This window comes from Polypterus senegalus, chromosome 7 (genome assembly GCF_016835505.1).
Source record: "Polypterus senegalus isolate Bchr_013 chromosome 7, ASM1683550v1, whole genome shotgun sequence".
Taxonomy (NCBI): Eukaryota; Metazoa; Chordata; class Cladistia; order Polypteriformes; family Polypteridae; genus Polypterus; species Polypterus senegalus.
In genome coordinates this window covers 173899694-173916128 of record NC_053160.1, presented here as the reverse complement: position 1 = coordinate 173916128, position 16435 = coordinate 173899694, and the positions used below count along the sequence as shown (strand labels likewise).

The following is a 16435-nucleotide window of genomic DNA, read 5'->3' as shown; positions in this document are numbered from 1 at the left end:
TTTCTGGTATTTTATAATGTCAGTCATATAAGTCGAATGCAGAAAACTCACGCTATTGATCCAAGAGATAATGATAACGCCCACCTGAGAGAGTAACCATGGAGCACACTGCCTTTTTTTAATGCATTGTGCCTAAGAGACCACACAGTACTACCCAAATTATTCTGAAGCGACGTTTTCACTGTTTTGTGTTTTTTGTATCTCGCACCCTCATACACCTTTATCGTAAGAGCATCCCTTATCGACGATGGAGCTTTCAATCAGAAGAAAATATGAAGCTGGTTTTAAACTAAAAGTCGTTGAAGTGGCGAAAGAAATTGGTAACTGCGCTGCTACCATAAAATTCGATGTGTCTGAGAAACTGGTTCGAGATTGGAGGAAGCAAGAAGATGTAAAATTTAAAAAAAAAAGCATTTTTGAACGGGTGTATAAATTGGGGTCTGATTTTATGATCGCTTTTTCGAGTTTCAAGACCCGACTTATATGCACGTATATATATATATATATATATATATACAGTATATATACTGTATATTATCTGTCTATCTGTTGTCAGAACTGCGACTTCTACTGCATATAAATGCTAGTTGAAACAAATTGACTTTTTTTTCTTGGCAGATTGAGAGGCATGATAATTGCGCCTATGACTATTTAGAGGTTCGTGATGGTAATACAGAGAGCAGCCCTCTAATTGGGAGATTCTGTGGCTATGATAAGCCAGAAGACATCCGATCTACCTCAAACATTTTATGGATGAAATTTGTCTCAGATGGAACTGTCAACAAGGCTGGGTTTGCAGCTAATTTCTTCAAAGGTACCATTGATCAATATACTTTGAAATGGATTGAGGTTAAAGAGCAGTGCCTGTTTCTATTAAATATTGATGGGCTGTTTTGGAGAAATATACTATTGTCAACCTAAGAGAAAAAAAATTCACATATGTGATATAAATAACAGGAAAATTAGGTACTTGAAATTCAGAACTTTGGTAGGTAAACAAATCATTAACAGAAATCTTCTTGCTTATGACTTTAATGAGGGACCACAATATGAGGGTTCTTTCTGCATCTGTGATTTAGACTGAGAATTGAGTCTGCTTTGTTAAATACAAAATCTTTGTATTTTTGTGTGTATTTTTTCCAATTGCAACTTTATAATGTATAACTTATGTTCTGTATGCAAGCTGCACAATATACTGACAGCTATGAAATGTTACTCATTATTCGTTAGTGTGGTATATAAGCCACAAGAAAATGGAATAAAAATATGGGGCTGTGTTTTATGTCAAAAATTTCAATATGAAGGTTTTTTTTTTTTTAATTAGGGTAGTCAGTATTAATATGCAAATTGTGATCGGTTTCCTAACCCTGACAAGATAATACTGGCAATTGTAAATTGACCCTATTTGAGTGTGTGAAGATGCATACTTTGAACGAGCACTCAGACTTTGCATTCAGACCAAACTTACTTCCAGCATTTAGAATGTAAGAAGAGTCGTAACAGGAACAGGCCACTTAGCCCAAAATGAATTGTTAGCCTTTATTCACTTAACTCTTACACAAAATAAAAAGCCTTGAATCTAAAAATACTAGGAAGTTGTGGCTCTCCTGGTCATGTAGTAAAACTGGTAGATACAGAAAATGAATGCATACATTTGAACAATTTGGAAAATTTCTACTTTGCCAGCTTATTCTATGTACCGTATACTACTGTGTAAGGGAAGACAGACTAATAACTAAGAAATACAGAAATACTGTTAAATTTTGCTAATTAATTGCTGTAGGTTCAGTATAGGGTTGCCAAATTAGAAATACTCTTAAAATCTCTCTCTGTATTACTAAATATATAAATTTATACATGCATCCTACACACCCAGACCAATATATTATATAAAAGTAGAGAGATAAGTTAAAAACATAAAGCAAGGATTTTAATGGGTTATGAGGAAAACAAAAGTAAAATCATTTGAAAATTATTTAATACAAGCTAAGAAAAATTCTGTAAAAGTGAAATCATTTGAAAATATTTATTTAATACAGACATCATCCATCCATCCATTTTCCAACCCGCTGAATCCGAACACAGGGTCATGGGGGTCTGCTGGAGCAAATCCCAGCCAACACAGGGCATAAGGCAGGAACCAATCCCGGGCAGGGTGCCAACCCACCACAGAATACAGACAACAGAGAAATATTATTATTATTTAATACAGGCAGTTAGAAAAAAAGTGGGCCATGGCAAGTAGTAAGAACACACTTTGTTGACAGTCACTGTATGTTGCAATGCTGATCCAGAACTGCACAGCAGCGCGGCCGGAGAGTGTCGCTGTCCTCAGTCAACCAGAGCAGCTGAACAAGCTGCAAACAGGCAGCAAACACTCGTTTCGTCGTTACATTTGGGTTATTTTCATCAAGAGAATCTGAGAAAAGAAAATATAAGTACTTATAAAGTTACAGCTGAGTACCGTAAGAAGGTAGTAAGTAAAATATATATTTTTATTATACAATTTCAAAATGAACTAAATACGGGACATTTGGGTGTCCCTGATAGGTCAGTAGGGGACAGGGGACAAAATTATCAAATATGGGACATGTCCCGTATATAAGGGACGTCTGGCAACCTTAGTTCAGTGGGAAGGACGATCTTTAAAATACGTTGATGAAGCAATTAGACTCTGCTAATTAAACCTCACACAACGCAGGAATAAAACAAGCAATCAATCTTATAGCACACACATCCACACTCACTTGTGCCAGGAAACACCAACTGACATAACAACACATCTTTAGTATATTGGAAAAAAACAGAAAACCAATAGATGACCCCATGACACTACAAGAAGAATGTGATTGTGCATTGCGCTGAGCACAAACAGATTTTAGTTGATGCCATTGATTAAAACTTTTTTCTCTTGCTGCACACAATTCACAAATGAAATTCTTAATTATTCCTCATTATTTATTGTATGGTTATAATTCTTATTATTATCCACAGTATACTGTAAATATTACAGTGGTCCACAAACTAATACAGATTGTTCTCCATAAGGCTTAGTTTCGTCCATTAGAAATAGCTCGCTTACCTTTGAAATTTCAGCCTGACTGTGAAACTTTTAGAGGTCACTCCATTCAGTACATTTTATTTGTATTGCTCCTATGTATGTACTTTTGTGCAGGGTTCTCAACTTGTTAAGTGATTAGTAGGCAATAAAAAAAAAAAATGAAACAGAGAACATTCAAATACCAAAGTGGTGTTCCTAGAGCATTCTAATAGTAAGTGGAAGTTTCAAGAACATTTTATTATTAAGCAGGAGTTTCTATTTTAGCCCTCTTTGATGACAGAGTGTCAGCAGAAACAAAGAAGTGTGCAGTGGCCACCATCACCTGACATTCCTCTACATATAAGCTGACAAAAGAATCTGAACAGCCGAAGGTAGAGGATTTGGCAAAAGAACAAACAACATCCTTCTTTGATGTCCTTATGGAAAAAGACAAAGAATGATCTCAGTTGTTTCTCAAGAAACGACCAGAACAGTGGACTGATAATCCAAACTTCAATGAATTTTGTGAACTGTTAGCATGCAAGACGGTAATGAATGACATGGCTAAAAGAGAAATAAGTCACGTCATAAAGTAAAGTGACATACTGACAATGGATGAGGAACAGAAACAGTTTATTCTTTGACTGGTCGCTAAACAGAACAATGCTAATGTTGTACAATACAATGCAGTTTATTTTTGTATAGCCCAAAATCACACAGGAAGTGCCGCAATGGGCTTTAACAGGCCCTGCCTCTTGACAGCCCCCCAGCCTTGACTCTCTGAGAAGATGAGGAAAAACTCCCAAAAAAAACCTTGTAGGGAAAAATGGAAGAAACCTTGGGAAAGGCAGTTCAAAGAGAGACCCCTTTCCAGGTAGGTTGGGCGTGCAGTGGGTGCCAAAAGAAGGGGGTCAATACAATACAATACACAGAACAGAAAAAATCCTTAATACAGCATAATATGAAAAATTTTAGAAGCATGGAGCAGAATTTAACAGTAGATGATATCACATAATAAGATTTGGATATTTTTAGAGTCCTGGAGACCTCATCCATCAAGCTGCCTCCCCATTTGGCCATTCCACGGCTGAAACGTTGCTTGGCCAGCCAATCCGATGACAGGACCCCTTTTTCCCATGATTCCTGTGATCCTCCATCAGGGATGACTTTACCATAGGCAGGCAAACAACTTGGCAGGTGGGCTGTGGCACCAAGTGCCACATTTGAGTACCGAGAACAGAAACAGAATAGGTGAGGGATAGTAACAAATTATAACAATCATGTTACTAATGTTTTAGTGCTAATGACTAACAACAGAGATGCAATCTGTACAGTAAATCAGCAGCTCTAATCAGGGTGTGCTAAACTGAAGTAGTGAGTCTTCAGCTGAGATTTAAAGGCTAAGACTGAGGGGGCATCTCTTATAGAAGCAGGAAGACCACTCCACAGTTTAGGGGCCCTGTAACTAAACGCTCGACGTCCCACTGTTATTTTATTAATCCTTGGAATCATAAAGAGACTGGCATCTTGAGATCTTAATGTGCGCTCAGGTTTGTAAGTCATGATAAGTTCAGACAAGTAAGCCGGACCTTGGCCATTTAATGCTTTATATGTTAAAAGGAGGATTTTGAAATCTGCCCTAAACTTAACCGGGAGCCAGTGTATAGATTTAAGAACTGGAGTTATGTGTTCGTATTTTCCTGTTCTTGTAATAATTCTTGCAGCCGCATTCTGGATTAACTGGAGGCTTTATAGAGAACAGTTTGAACAGCCAGTGAACACCGCATTGCAGTAGTCAATCCTACTAGAGATAAATGCATGAATTAATTTCTCAGAATCCTGTTTATTCAGAAAGCGCCTTAATTTCCTAACATTTTTAAGATGGAAGAAACATGTTTTGGACAACTTTGTAATATGTTATCCAGGCTCTTTAAAGCATAAATAGAGATCACTTCACTGACATGTGAGCAACCCACAGTACAACTGTGAGACGCGCAGCACTCGCCGGCTACAATGTAACAATAATAATTTCTGGAACGTGCTGTCATTCATTTGTCATTCATTTTACCCACTGTCTTTCTTTCATTCATATGTTACGTAGGCACGTACCTTTTATCTTCGGCAATCTCATTCTCTAACCAGGCCTCAGGAGCTAACCAGCGTAACACTGTTCACCACCCCTTTCGTTATTCCGGCACATTGTTGACACCCGTGAGTAACAACAACGTACTAAACTGGAAGGTGGTCTACGCATGCGTGGAATTCGTGGACAAACAAAGATCAAGATCTAAATGAAGATCTCTTTAGCTAATTTAAAGCACAACAATTTGTTTAGTTTGAATGTCTGTGTTTTGAGGTGTGACAGGAGTACTACAGTCTTCAGTAGCATAAGCCTGCTTGGAGGAGATTCTTAATGCAATGCCTATGTTTTAGCTGTCTCTCTACTGCCATCTAGTGCTTCTTCTTCTAATTCATTCACGGACAAACAAAGATCAAGATCCAAATGAAGATTATATATAGAGATGTATATATATTCTTAGGTCAGAATCGCAATCTCAGATCATAGATGTGTTATACAGTATCTGCCAAATAATACAAAGACACGTGCTTTACCCTTATTAGGGCTCATCAGGTGTACACAGCTTTTGAATCCCCTTATTGGGATGAAACCTCAGACCCCAGTGCCTGAGATGAACCCTCTTATGTTGCGCCACGGCGGCTAGTACACTTATTTAAAAGGGAGAAAATCAGAGTGTAGTATTACATTCTGTAAAAAATCAGATTGCAATTCACAACTAAGAATGTAATATATATATATATATATATATATATATATATATATATATATATATATATATGTGTGTGTGTGTGGCTGGAGGGCTAAGGGTGAGTCCTTTTTTTATCCACGTATTAAATAAGACTTTATAAGCAACACCCTACAAACCACACCTTATCAATGCACCCTCTTACACCCACCTAGCCCCTCTTCTTCATTTGCTATATATTACATTTGATTCCTGTATGTCTAATCATTTTCCTCTGATGATAACTCCGAGTAGGAGTTGAAAGCTTTAGAATAAAAAACTATTTTAAGATATGTGACTCATCTTCTCCCTTTGTGGATTTCTAACTACATTTATAATATGTAAACTTTATATACTGTATATTTTATTATTTGTTTCCCGGGTCTTCCCTGCTTGGAGTTTGCATGTTCTCCCGGTGTCTGTGTGGGTTTTCTCCGGGTACTCCGGTTTCCTCCCACAGTCCAAAGACATGCAGGTTAGGTGCATTGGCGATTCTATATTGTCCCTAGTGTGTGCTTGGTGTGTGTGCGCCCTGTGGTGGGCTGGCGCGCCCTGCCCAGGGTTTGTTTCCTGCCTTGCTCCCTGTGTTGGCTGGGATTGGCTCCAGCAGACCCCCATGACCCTGTAATTAGGATATAGTGGGTTGGATAATGGATGGATGGATATATCTTATTATATATCTAAATAGTGTCCTCTTTGGCTTTGCCCTCATAGTAGTGAAACAGGGCCCCGCCCGACTCCCCACTCCTGACATCATGCTTCTCCCTCCCCTCGGCCCGCAGCCTCTGTTTCAGATTAATACGAATATATCGCTCCTGCAAGCGAACTTTGATTCTTAGCGCGATGAGAGCAGTCACAAAATCAACCAGAATGTTCAAGCAAATTATAGAATAAAAATGATCTAAATCATTTAAGTAGTTCTTTCGTTCGCAAGCTAGGCAGACGTAAGTTACACCCCGAGGATGGCACGTGAGTAAAGAGGGCCCCATCCCCCTCCCCTCTGCACGCAGCTTCTCTCTTGGATTCGCACAAACAGATCAATACCGCGAGCAAACTATGATACATAGCGCAATGAGAGAAGTCGCAAAATCAACTGCAATGTTCAAGCAAGTTATAGAAAAATACCTGATCTAAATCCGTTAAGTAGTCGTAAAAATAGGATAGACATACAGGCAGACAGACATTGAATTATATATATATATATATATAGAGAGAGAGAGAGATATTATATATTTATAAACTTCAAAGAATGGAGTAGACATGAAAAAGAAGCAAAGGTATATGCAGAATGATTCATGACCCCCGACTTGTTTTTTTATCCATACAAAAATGGTGGCTGTCAGGAGTAAGTCAATTTTGTTGCTGAAATTTTCCATCCATCTGGCCATTTTTTTAGGCTTATTATTTTCTCAGTTCAGCGTTTTGACCTTTAAAAACTCTCCAATCCATTAACTTGCAGATATCCATTTTCTTGTGGCCAAGCTCAATCTAGTTTGTCTTGTGCTGTGGAAAATGACCTCTTGGCTGCTGTTATTAAAGTTCTTTATACAAGGCCTATAAATTAAGGCTTCAGACTTCGAAGGGAAGAGTTAAACAGGAGTATTATTTTCTCAGTTGTGGGTCTTTAGTGTTTGGAAAACTACATGCTGGTCAGCAGAAATAAATCACATCCCATCGTTCAAATAATGGTGTGTAAGCTGTTCCTTACCCTTTAGGGTAACATCCATACATTGTTTTTCTGTCTCATGTGAGAAAAATGACAGAACTTAATTAATGGCCTCCCATTCCTTCCCTTCTTTTGCAGAGGAAGATGAATGTGCCAAACCTGACAACGGAGGGTGTGAGCAGAGATGTGTGAACACACTGGGGAGCTACAAGTGTGTTTGTGATCCTGGCTATGAACTGGCACCAGACAAGAAGAGCTGTGAGGGTAAGGATCATCAGGTCATAAGACTGACTTGATGTCTCTTTCTGCGGTAAAATATGCTGTGCGTGATGAGGCCAACCTCTCTAGTCATTTAACAGTTATATCATAATGCAGAATATGCAAGTTTGTCAAGGTGCTCAATTTCACAATTCTCTTTCTTTATTGAGTTGGTGCATTGGTTCGCACTGATTCTTTACCGATTCAGCATCCAGGGTTAAAATCCCTTGCCTGGCTCTTGTTTCAGGAAATTTTGCATTGTCAGTATAGTGTGAAGAAAATCATTAAAGGAGAATGTAAAGGGTGCGGGACCAACCAGGTACACCATTTAATGAAGCCAAAGTAAGAACAAAGCTTCACTGAACAAATTAGGAGATGTCTGACGCCCGGCGCAGCAAGGCCTTGCAAGTGTTGTTTGAATCTCAAGTTTCTCAATGAATAATTCTTTTCCTCTGAGCTACATACTCTACTGAATCAGGTTCCTAAATGAAAAACAAATTCCAGTGCCGTTGTTCTTTAAAATAGCCCCTGCAGTGAAAGGGATGGTACCCTTGGGCAACACCGGATATGTCATCACAGTTCATCTCGGGACTCATCCTTCTGTCTTCAGGAAAAACAGAAGAAGGTGTTAGCAGCCATGTCTCCAAACAAGGTCTTACCTCACTAGAGCCCTGTAGTTACCCACAGTGGGCACATGTGTGACAATGGTTTTTACACTGGGTACTCCTAACAACAACAACAACATTTAGTTATATAGCACATTTTCATATGCTGCGGTGGGCTGGCGCCCTGCCCGGGGTTGGTTTCCTGCCTTGCGCCCCTGTGTTGGCTGGGATTGGCTCCAGCAGACCCCCGTGACCCTGTAGTTAGGATATAGCGGGCTAGATAATGGACAGATGGATGGACATTTCCATACAAATGATGTGCTTTACAGGATGAAGAATGAGAAAAAAGACAAATTATATAAGAAAATAAAATTAGGCAATACTAATTAACACAGAATAAAAGTAAAGTCTAATGGCCAGGGAGGACAGAAAAAAAAATCTCCAGACGGCTGGAAAAAAAAAATCTGCAGGGGTTCCGAGGCCATGAGACCACCCAGCCCCCTCTAGGCATTCTACTTAATATAAATGACCTCAATCAGTCCTCATGGTATTCAGGGTTCACATGGAAGAACTTGATGAAGAACTTGATGATGACGATCATGTGGACTTCTGGCCTTTAATCCATCAATGTAGGGACATCACGGTGCTTTGATCAGGTAGTGGTGGTGCAGATTGTCACCACAGAAAACTGGAAAAAGAACAGAAGAGAAAGTAGGGGTTAGTATGGATTTCAGAGCCACCATGAATGATAATGATAATTAATTGAATATACAGAGCATCAGGATTAAATAAAAATGAAGCTATGAGAAAGCCATGTTAAAGTAATGTGTTTTCAGCAGTGCTTCACTGTATCAGCCTGGCGAATTTCTATCGGTCAGCTATTCCAGATTTTGGGTGCATAACAGCAGAAGGCCCCCCTCACCACTTCTTTTAAGTTTAGCTCTTAGAATTCTAAGCAGACACTCATTTGAAGATCTAAGGTTACGATTTGGAGTGTAAGGTGAAAGACATTCTGAAATCTAGGATGGAGCAGATGATTTAAGGCTTTGTAAACCATAAGCAGTAGTTTTAAAGTCAGTCCTAAATGACATTGGTAACCGACGTAGTGACATCAAAACTGGAGAGATGTGCTGGGATTTTCTTTTCCTTGTTAAGATTCATTCTGCACTTGTTGCAACAGCGCTAAAAGAACAGCAATTCCTTGGTGTCTTCACATTGGTTCCTACAGATGTCTACATTGGACTGAAACCCTGTTCAAAACTGGCTCCTTCCTTGCTGCCAAGATAGAGTCAGCCCACCATGACACTGATTTAGACTAAAGTGCGTTTGAGAAAGTAATGTTGTGATAGGTAATGTGGTGTAGTGGCTGAGCCATTGAACTTTAAATCACAAGGCTGTTCGTTAAGATCCTGCCTCTGACATCAACCCAGAGTAAGTCATTTATTGCATCAGTGCGCTGGGCTTTAAAAAACAGAAATCATTTTAATGATAATTAACTTGTAAACTGTCTATGATAAAGACATCTGCCTCCTATACAGTAATAATACCAATAACTGCAAATAAATGAGCCAGAGTAGAGTGAGAATAACTAAAAAACAAAATCCATTGTTTTGTTGAAATGGAAGATTACTGCTTTCTTCACGAGGATAAGAGCCTCCATGGACACAAGAGGGACAATGACTGGTAAGACTGCAGGTGTCCACTTTTGTAAACAGAAGTGAAGTGAATTTAATTATGAAGTTCATGCCCTAGGATGAGAGTCCCAGAAAGACAGCATATTAACAGTTGAATGTATTTTCATCCCAACACCTAGAGAGATAAATTTAAAAGAAACATGTTAATGTGTTTTCCTTTCACATCAAAATTGGTAAAATCAGAATTCTACTTTAGTGTAGCCAGTTCAGAAGTGAAAAATAGAAATAGTTATGATCTGGCAGTGATGAGTTTTTTCTGGCTGAAATTGAGTTTTCAACCATTTACAATCAATTTTTGTGACTTTTTTTAATTGACAATTTGTTTATTATAGTTGAATTATTTTTCTGTCATTGAGTTTAACCCTGGGCACTGCAATTTTATGAGTGCGTTCTAAGCAAATACACCGGAAGTGCTCTATGAGTGACATCACCAGCAAGATGGGATAAGGATCATGTGATACACTTCCTCATCATCCGAGGTTACGGAGTTAATACAAAGCGTCTGATGCATTGTTCTTTACATTGTGTTCTTAGTAAATGAAGCTTTGTTAATGAAACATTAACTACAATTTAAAGCACTGATTTTTGGTTTGACAACTTCCTGGCTACAAATTTTTGCCTTTTTTCTGGTTTACATGTTATATATAATTATAGACAAACTCCTAGATATAGTAATGTTTTAATTATTTTACATTCATGACATTTTTGTTGGTGACAAAATGTCTTTTTCTGTTCATTTTTAAGCTGCATGTGGTGGCCTCCTCACTAAACTCAATGGAACCATTACCACACCAGGGTGGCCAAAGGAGTATCCCCCTAATAAAAACTGTGTATGGCAAGTGGTGGCTCCAACACAGTACAGGATTTCGATGCAGTTTGAGTTTTTTGAATTAGAAGGAAATGAGGTATGTAAATGGATTAATGTTTGCACATTTGAAGAAGAAATTTCAAGTTGTTCTTTGCAGCTGATGTTATATTATTGAAATGCATTTCCAGTAACAAAACATTATAATTTAAATTTTAAGGACATGATGATGATAGTCCATCCGTCATTTTTACCAACAAATTTATCCATTTGTGTTGTGAAAAGCCCAGGCCTATCTAGAACTATCCTGGAATGGGACACCAGGGTGATGAAGATGATAATATTCCAATGAAAAGCCGTTACAACAACAACGTTTATTTCTAAAGCACATTTTCATACACAAAATGTAGCTCAAAGTGTTTTACAAGATTTTAAATAGTTGCAATAAAAACTAGGCAAGAATAATAATTAATACATAACAAAAAATTGATGCAGATTTTACATAAAGTAGCTATATCATTAGTAGAAAGGTAGAGTCCTTATTTTTTGGTGTCTTTTTTTTAAGTCTCTAAAGATGAGTCCATTGATAAGGTCAAGATGGCATCAATATGAGGCAGGTCTTCAATTGAAAAATCTCATTTATGGACACTTCACTGTCATCAACGACAGTCCTTTCCAGAAATGGTTTATTTAACAATATTTTATTCATATATTTGGATTGTTTTGAGCATATGACTGAATACCTAACATTTGGATTATGCACCACAAGTAATTTAAGATTTAGATATTGTTTGCTGTTGGTTAGTTTGGGTCACCATTGAAGCCCATTGTTATCTCCTTTTTCCATAAGCACACAAAATTAGATTTTATTGTTAGTCTTCACTACAAACAATACAGAGTGAATAAAAGATATAAAATGTATCATGTTTTATTGGAGTATTCATTTACTGTCCATTTATATATTAGTATTTTTAAAAACAAAATTGTGAATTTCCACTTGGGATTAATAAAGTACCTATCTATCTATCTATCTATCTATCTATCTATCTATCTATCTATCTATCTATCTATCTATCTATCTATCTATCTATCTATCTATCTATCTATAAGTCACAATAAGATGAATCAGATATTTTGAACTCAATCTGAAGAAAACCATGAGTGTATTTTACTTAAAACTGGGTGGGAACAATTAGACGGATCACTGAGTGTCACATTTCTAAACCAATCCAATGCCTCCTGAAGGTGGTGCTCAAAGTAAGGCTGGTGATTTGAACAGCAAAGAGCAATGGTGATCTTGTTAACCTGGTCTGACGGAGAGCAAGCTTCTGATTACTATAAACTGTCTACAGCCAAAAAGTCTCCTAAGAAGACCCCTATTAAATATATAAATTTGTGTCACATATGTGGCAGGCACACTTTATGTGTTAAACATAACCTGTTGCAAGGGAAAGCCTTTCTGTAAAACGAGATTCTACATTGGTATTTGATAGACATCAATGGGCTAGTGATAAAAGGTGCTGTGTGTGCTCTCTAAGTTACACAGATCGTGTTGGGGTTGAAATGAAATTGAAAGAATCGACAGCTATGTTTGTGAAAATATGAACTGCAAGTCATTTGAAGCATTCAAAGTAAGCGGTTTTGCACCCTGTGAAAAGGAGGTGGAAAGCATTGCCATTAAGAGAGTTGATAACGCAGAGCCATAGAAGATGCAGATTTTGATACTCAAAACACCCAAATCGGTAAATGTACCTAACAACACTAACAGCACTCCAACACAACCATGGACGAAGCTACACAGCATCAACCTTGTCACTGCATGTGTAAATGCATAACTAAAGGAAGTTAGCATTATTGTCTAATTGTAAATGCCATGCTAGAATATAGCCACAGTGTTTTAACATTTATAATATCCATAGACCACAATGCTTATCTAAATTTTATCTGCTGTTGTTATGTCATATTGTGATGTAATAGTGAAAATGACAGAATGATATCACAGCAGACAGAAGCACTTCTCAAATGGGCCAAGTACCTGCAGTGGTCTATTTTGTTGCTGCTCATTCCAATATACAAATGAATCACTAAGCTCTAGCTACCTTGAGCTCTTGAATTGATGACAGCAATTTTACGTTTCTATTTCTCTCAGTGCCAAGTCTTTTGTTCACAATCTTTTTCTGTCTCCCTGTCTTTCCATAGTCATTTTATGTATTTGTTTAATACACGAGTAGAAATGGGACGCTGCTGCCCTGAACTTTAACACTAGAATTACCAGAGCCTATGAGAAAACTCGTAAAACTGGCCCACCTTAAATCCGTTCGCACCTCTCCGTCAGCGTCTTTTGTCCTGTTAATGTGCCGATTAAGACAAGCAGCCTGCTATTCCATTCTATTCCACAGAACGTGCACAAACTTCTCCCAGCTCATGCCTTGTTTGATTATCTGGGAGTGAAATGCTGGAGTTTTAGAGTGTAGTTTATGCCTACATTTTGTAACATTTATTACTAAAATATGAAAATGTTTCTGTTTTAACAATGTGTTTACACAGATCACTGTAGAAACAGAACACACATGAAATGTATGCTTTCCAAATAACAATCTACTGTATTATTTCTACTCTAAAACTCCAGCAGTTCACTCCCAGTTAATCAAACAAGGCATGAGCTGGGAGAACATTGTGCGTGTTCTGCAGCGGTGGGGGGATGGAATAGCAGGCTGCTTGCTGCTTGTCTTAATCGGCACATTTACAGGACAAAAGATGCTGACAGAGAGGTGAGAACCAATTTAGGGTGGGCCGGATTTACGAGTTTTCTCTGGTAATTATAGTGTTAAGTGTGCACAAACTGGAGTAAAATTGGAGGGTGGGTTTTTAGGACGGAACCTTCTGGGTGTAGACTTTTCAGTAGTGGATTTCTCAAAGTTTTTAGCGTGTTGTTCCCAGATGTGTCCTCCAGACACACAAGTCTAGCTACCTTTGGACCCACTGAGGTTTCATTTTTTTTCAAACTTTCTGTAGCGCACACCCATTTGTTTTCTTTTTCCGTGTCTCATTCTGGCGTTACTGCCCTTTAAGCAATCGGTGTCTCATTCATTTGGTCATTTTCATTGTCTGATGTGTGTTCTGACAGCCTCATTTGCAATGCTCAAATATGTTCAGTTAGACAACATTAGAGTAATTGGAACTGTTGTGATGTTAAACATATTGTTCATAATAAAAACCCAGAAATAACTATCACGTTACTGGCATGTTGGCTAATATTTTCTTATGTGGCATTGTAGTCATAATTATTTTATTTTCAAACTGTCTTTGAAAGTAAGTTCATGGACTTTTGCTTTTGTACAGTTAGGGAAATTGAAGCTAACTGGTTTACTTTTTCGGAATCAGATTTATGTTTGCAAGAATATTTTTGATGTTTTAGTAAATCCACTACACATGGGTTACATTCTTAATGTTATTTCATTCTCGTTCACCGGTGTCTGTACCTTGAAAGAAAAATAGCTATAATTTCAGTAACACCGAAGAAAAAAAAAAAAGATTAAAACAAGATTAAATGAAAGTAAGCAAACCCCTCTGGCGGTTTCAAATGAGAGGCCTGACATGTAATTTCAGTTTTTGCTGCCTTCAGCTACTTCATGTTTGTGGAGCATTTACTGTTAGGTGAAGTAATTTGCCCTCGGGTCAGATGGGTGGACAAAGGATACACTGTAAATGTAAATACAGGGAATTGAATGATTTAGTCGTTTTTTAAGCACTAACCTCTAGAGAAGGGAGGTTAGAGGCAGAGTAGTATGCTAAACAGGTCAGACGGAGCCATCAGCCTGCATTTCTGTTGACTGCTAAATATCAGAAGAGAAAGTCGCAGGCTCACAGTCACAACCGGTGTGCCACTGGTGAAGGTTATAAAGCCTTATTTTTAGTTCTTTTCAGATTGGAAATGCCTTTGATTTATTTATTTCTCTCATTCTCAGACATAGTTAGCTTCACCTACTGGTTAATGTAAACTGAAAGAGACGGAAATCACCCGTTTCTCTTGTGGCTTATTTGTTAACATTCAACAAGATTTAAAATGTGCTCCACAAAAGACTTCTTGTAACAGGGCCCTCTGTTGCTCTTCACAGGTATGCAAATATGACTATGTAGAGGTACGCAGCGGCCTCTCCTCAGATTCCAAATTACACGGAAAGTACTGTGGAACAGAAGTGCCTGAGGTTATCACGTCGCAATACAATAACATGAGGATTGAATTCAAATCTGACAACACAGTGTCAAAGAAGGGGTTTAAGGCACATTTCTTTTCAGGTATTCCTTTTTACTTTTTTTTTGCAATTACGTAACTTTTTTTTTTTCTATTAGTATGAAAATGTATTTCTTTAATGTGGAAAAGAGTATTTAAAAAATGTATTGCCATGGTAATTTATAGAGTTATCAAATGCTTAAATTGCCAATTGTCAATATATGACAATATAATTTTAATACTGAGCAAACAATAAACAACAGCAGTATGAACATATCAACGATAATTAAAGATGTATGAATAATGACACAAAATTTACCTTAAATCTGAAAAATATATCCATAGTGCAGTAAACAAGTTATCCTAATACTGTACCTTAACCTCTTTTCATCATTCACCCCATTTTTCAATTCCCCAGCCCAATTAAGCCAATTCCGGGTCACAAGCAGTTGGAGTCTATCCCAGCAATGTCAGGGACAAGACAACAACCAGTCCTAGATGGGATGCCAGTCCATGACATGGCACATTCATACTCACACTTACTTTTACAGGGACAACTGAGAGTTACCGCTTAACATAACTGTGCCCATCTTTGTGTTAGCCTACTGTACATAACATGACATTGTCAAACCAGTTTGTTCCAGTTCAGGCTTGTGAGGATCCTGAGTCTGTCTTGGCACCAGTAGTTGCCCGAAATCGGCAGTTTTCCACCTTTTCGACTTGTGGACTGGCAGAAGGCTGAGAAAATCTTTGGAGACCAGAGAGGTGGAAAATATAAAAAAAAAATTACATACCCTGCATCATAATTTGTCCAACCAAGGGCTAAAGTGGAAAAACATCAGTGCCAGGACTTGATATTTAAGTCTGATTTCTTAATAGAGCAGTAGATTCTATCATTCAGATTTACTAACATTAGATCAGAGAGTGGGGGTCTTTCAAGTGATTAGATTAGAGTATAGGGGGTGTGGGAGATGAGGGGGTCCCCCTTGGAATTTTGAGCGTCCAGGTTTATTATCATTAAGTCAGAGATGTGGGACCTCCTTTGAGTGTCGAGCATGTAGTTTTAGTAATTTGAGATCAAAGGCACTGATCCCACCATGGAGTTTCCTGGGTCCAGATTTATTAAAATTACATCGGAGAGTGGATTCCCCTTTAAAGCTACAAGTGTCCAAATTCATTACAATTCAATCAGAGAGCAGAGAAGGTGGGCCCTCTTGGAGTTTCATGTGTCTGGACAGAACATGACACCATTTTTTCACTGATTTGCATGGACTGGCAAAATTATTCTAAGGACTCTACTGGGCCACAGCCTGGCAGTTGGGAAATACC

At 38.0% G+C, this 16435-nt stretch overlaps 1 protein-coding gene across 4 annotated transcripts in view; it reads left to right on the top strand.

Annotated features, from left to right (window-relative positions):
- The window catches only part of tll1 (tolloid-like 1), a 322342-nt gene that overhangs the window by 254409 nt on the left and 51498 nt on the right, over positions 1-16435 (top strand). For all 4 annotated transcript variants that reach the window (XM_039759616.1, XM_039759617.1, XM_039759620.1 and 1 more), the window contains 4 exons: positions 619-814; positions 7649-7774; positions 10812-10972; positions 14991-15171. In XM_039759616.1, coding sequence (XP_039615550.1) covers positions 619-814; positions 7649-7774; positions 10812-10972; positions 14991-15171 — 664 coding nt within the window. The remainder of the gene's footprint in view (positions 1-618; positions 815-7648; positions 7775-10811; positions 10973-14990; positions 15172-16435) is intronic.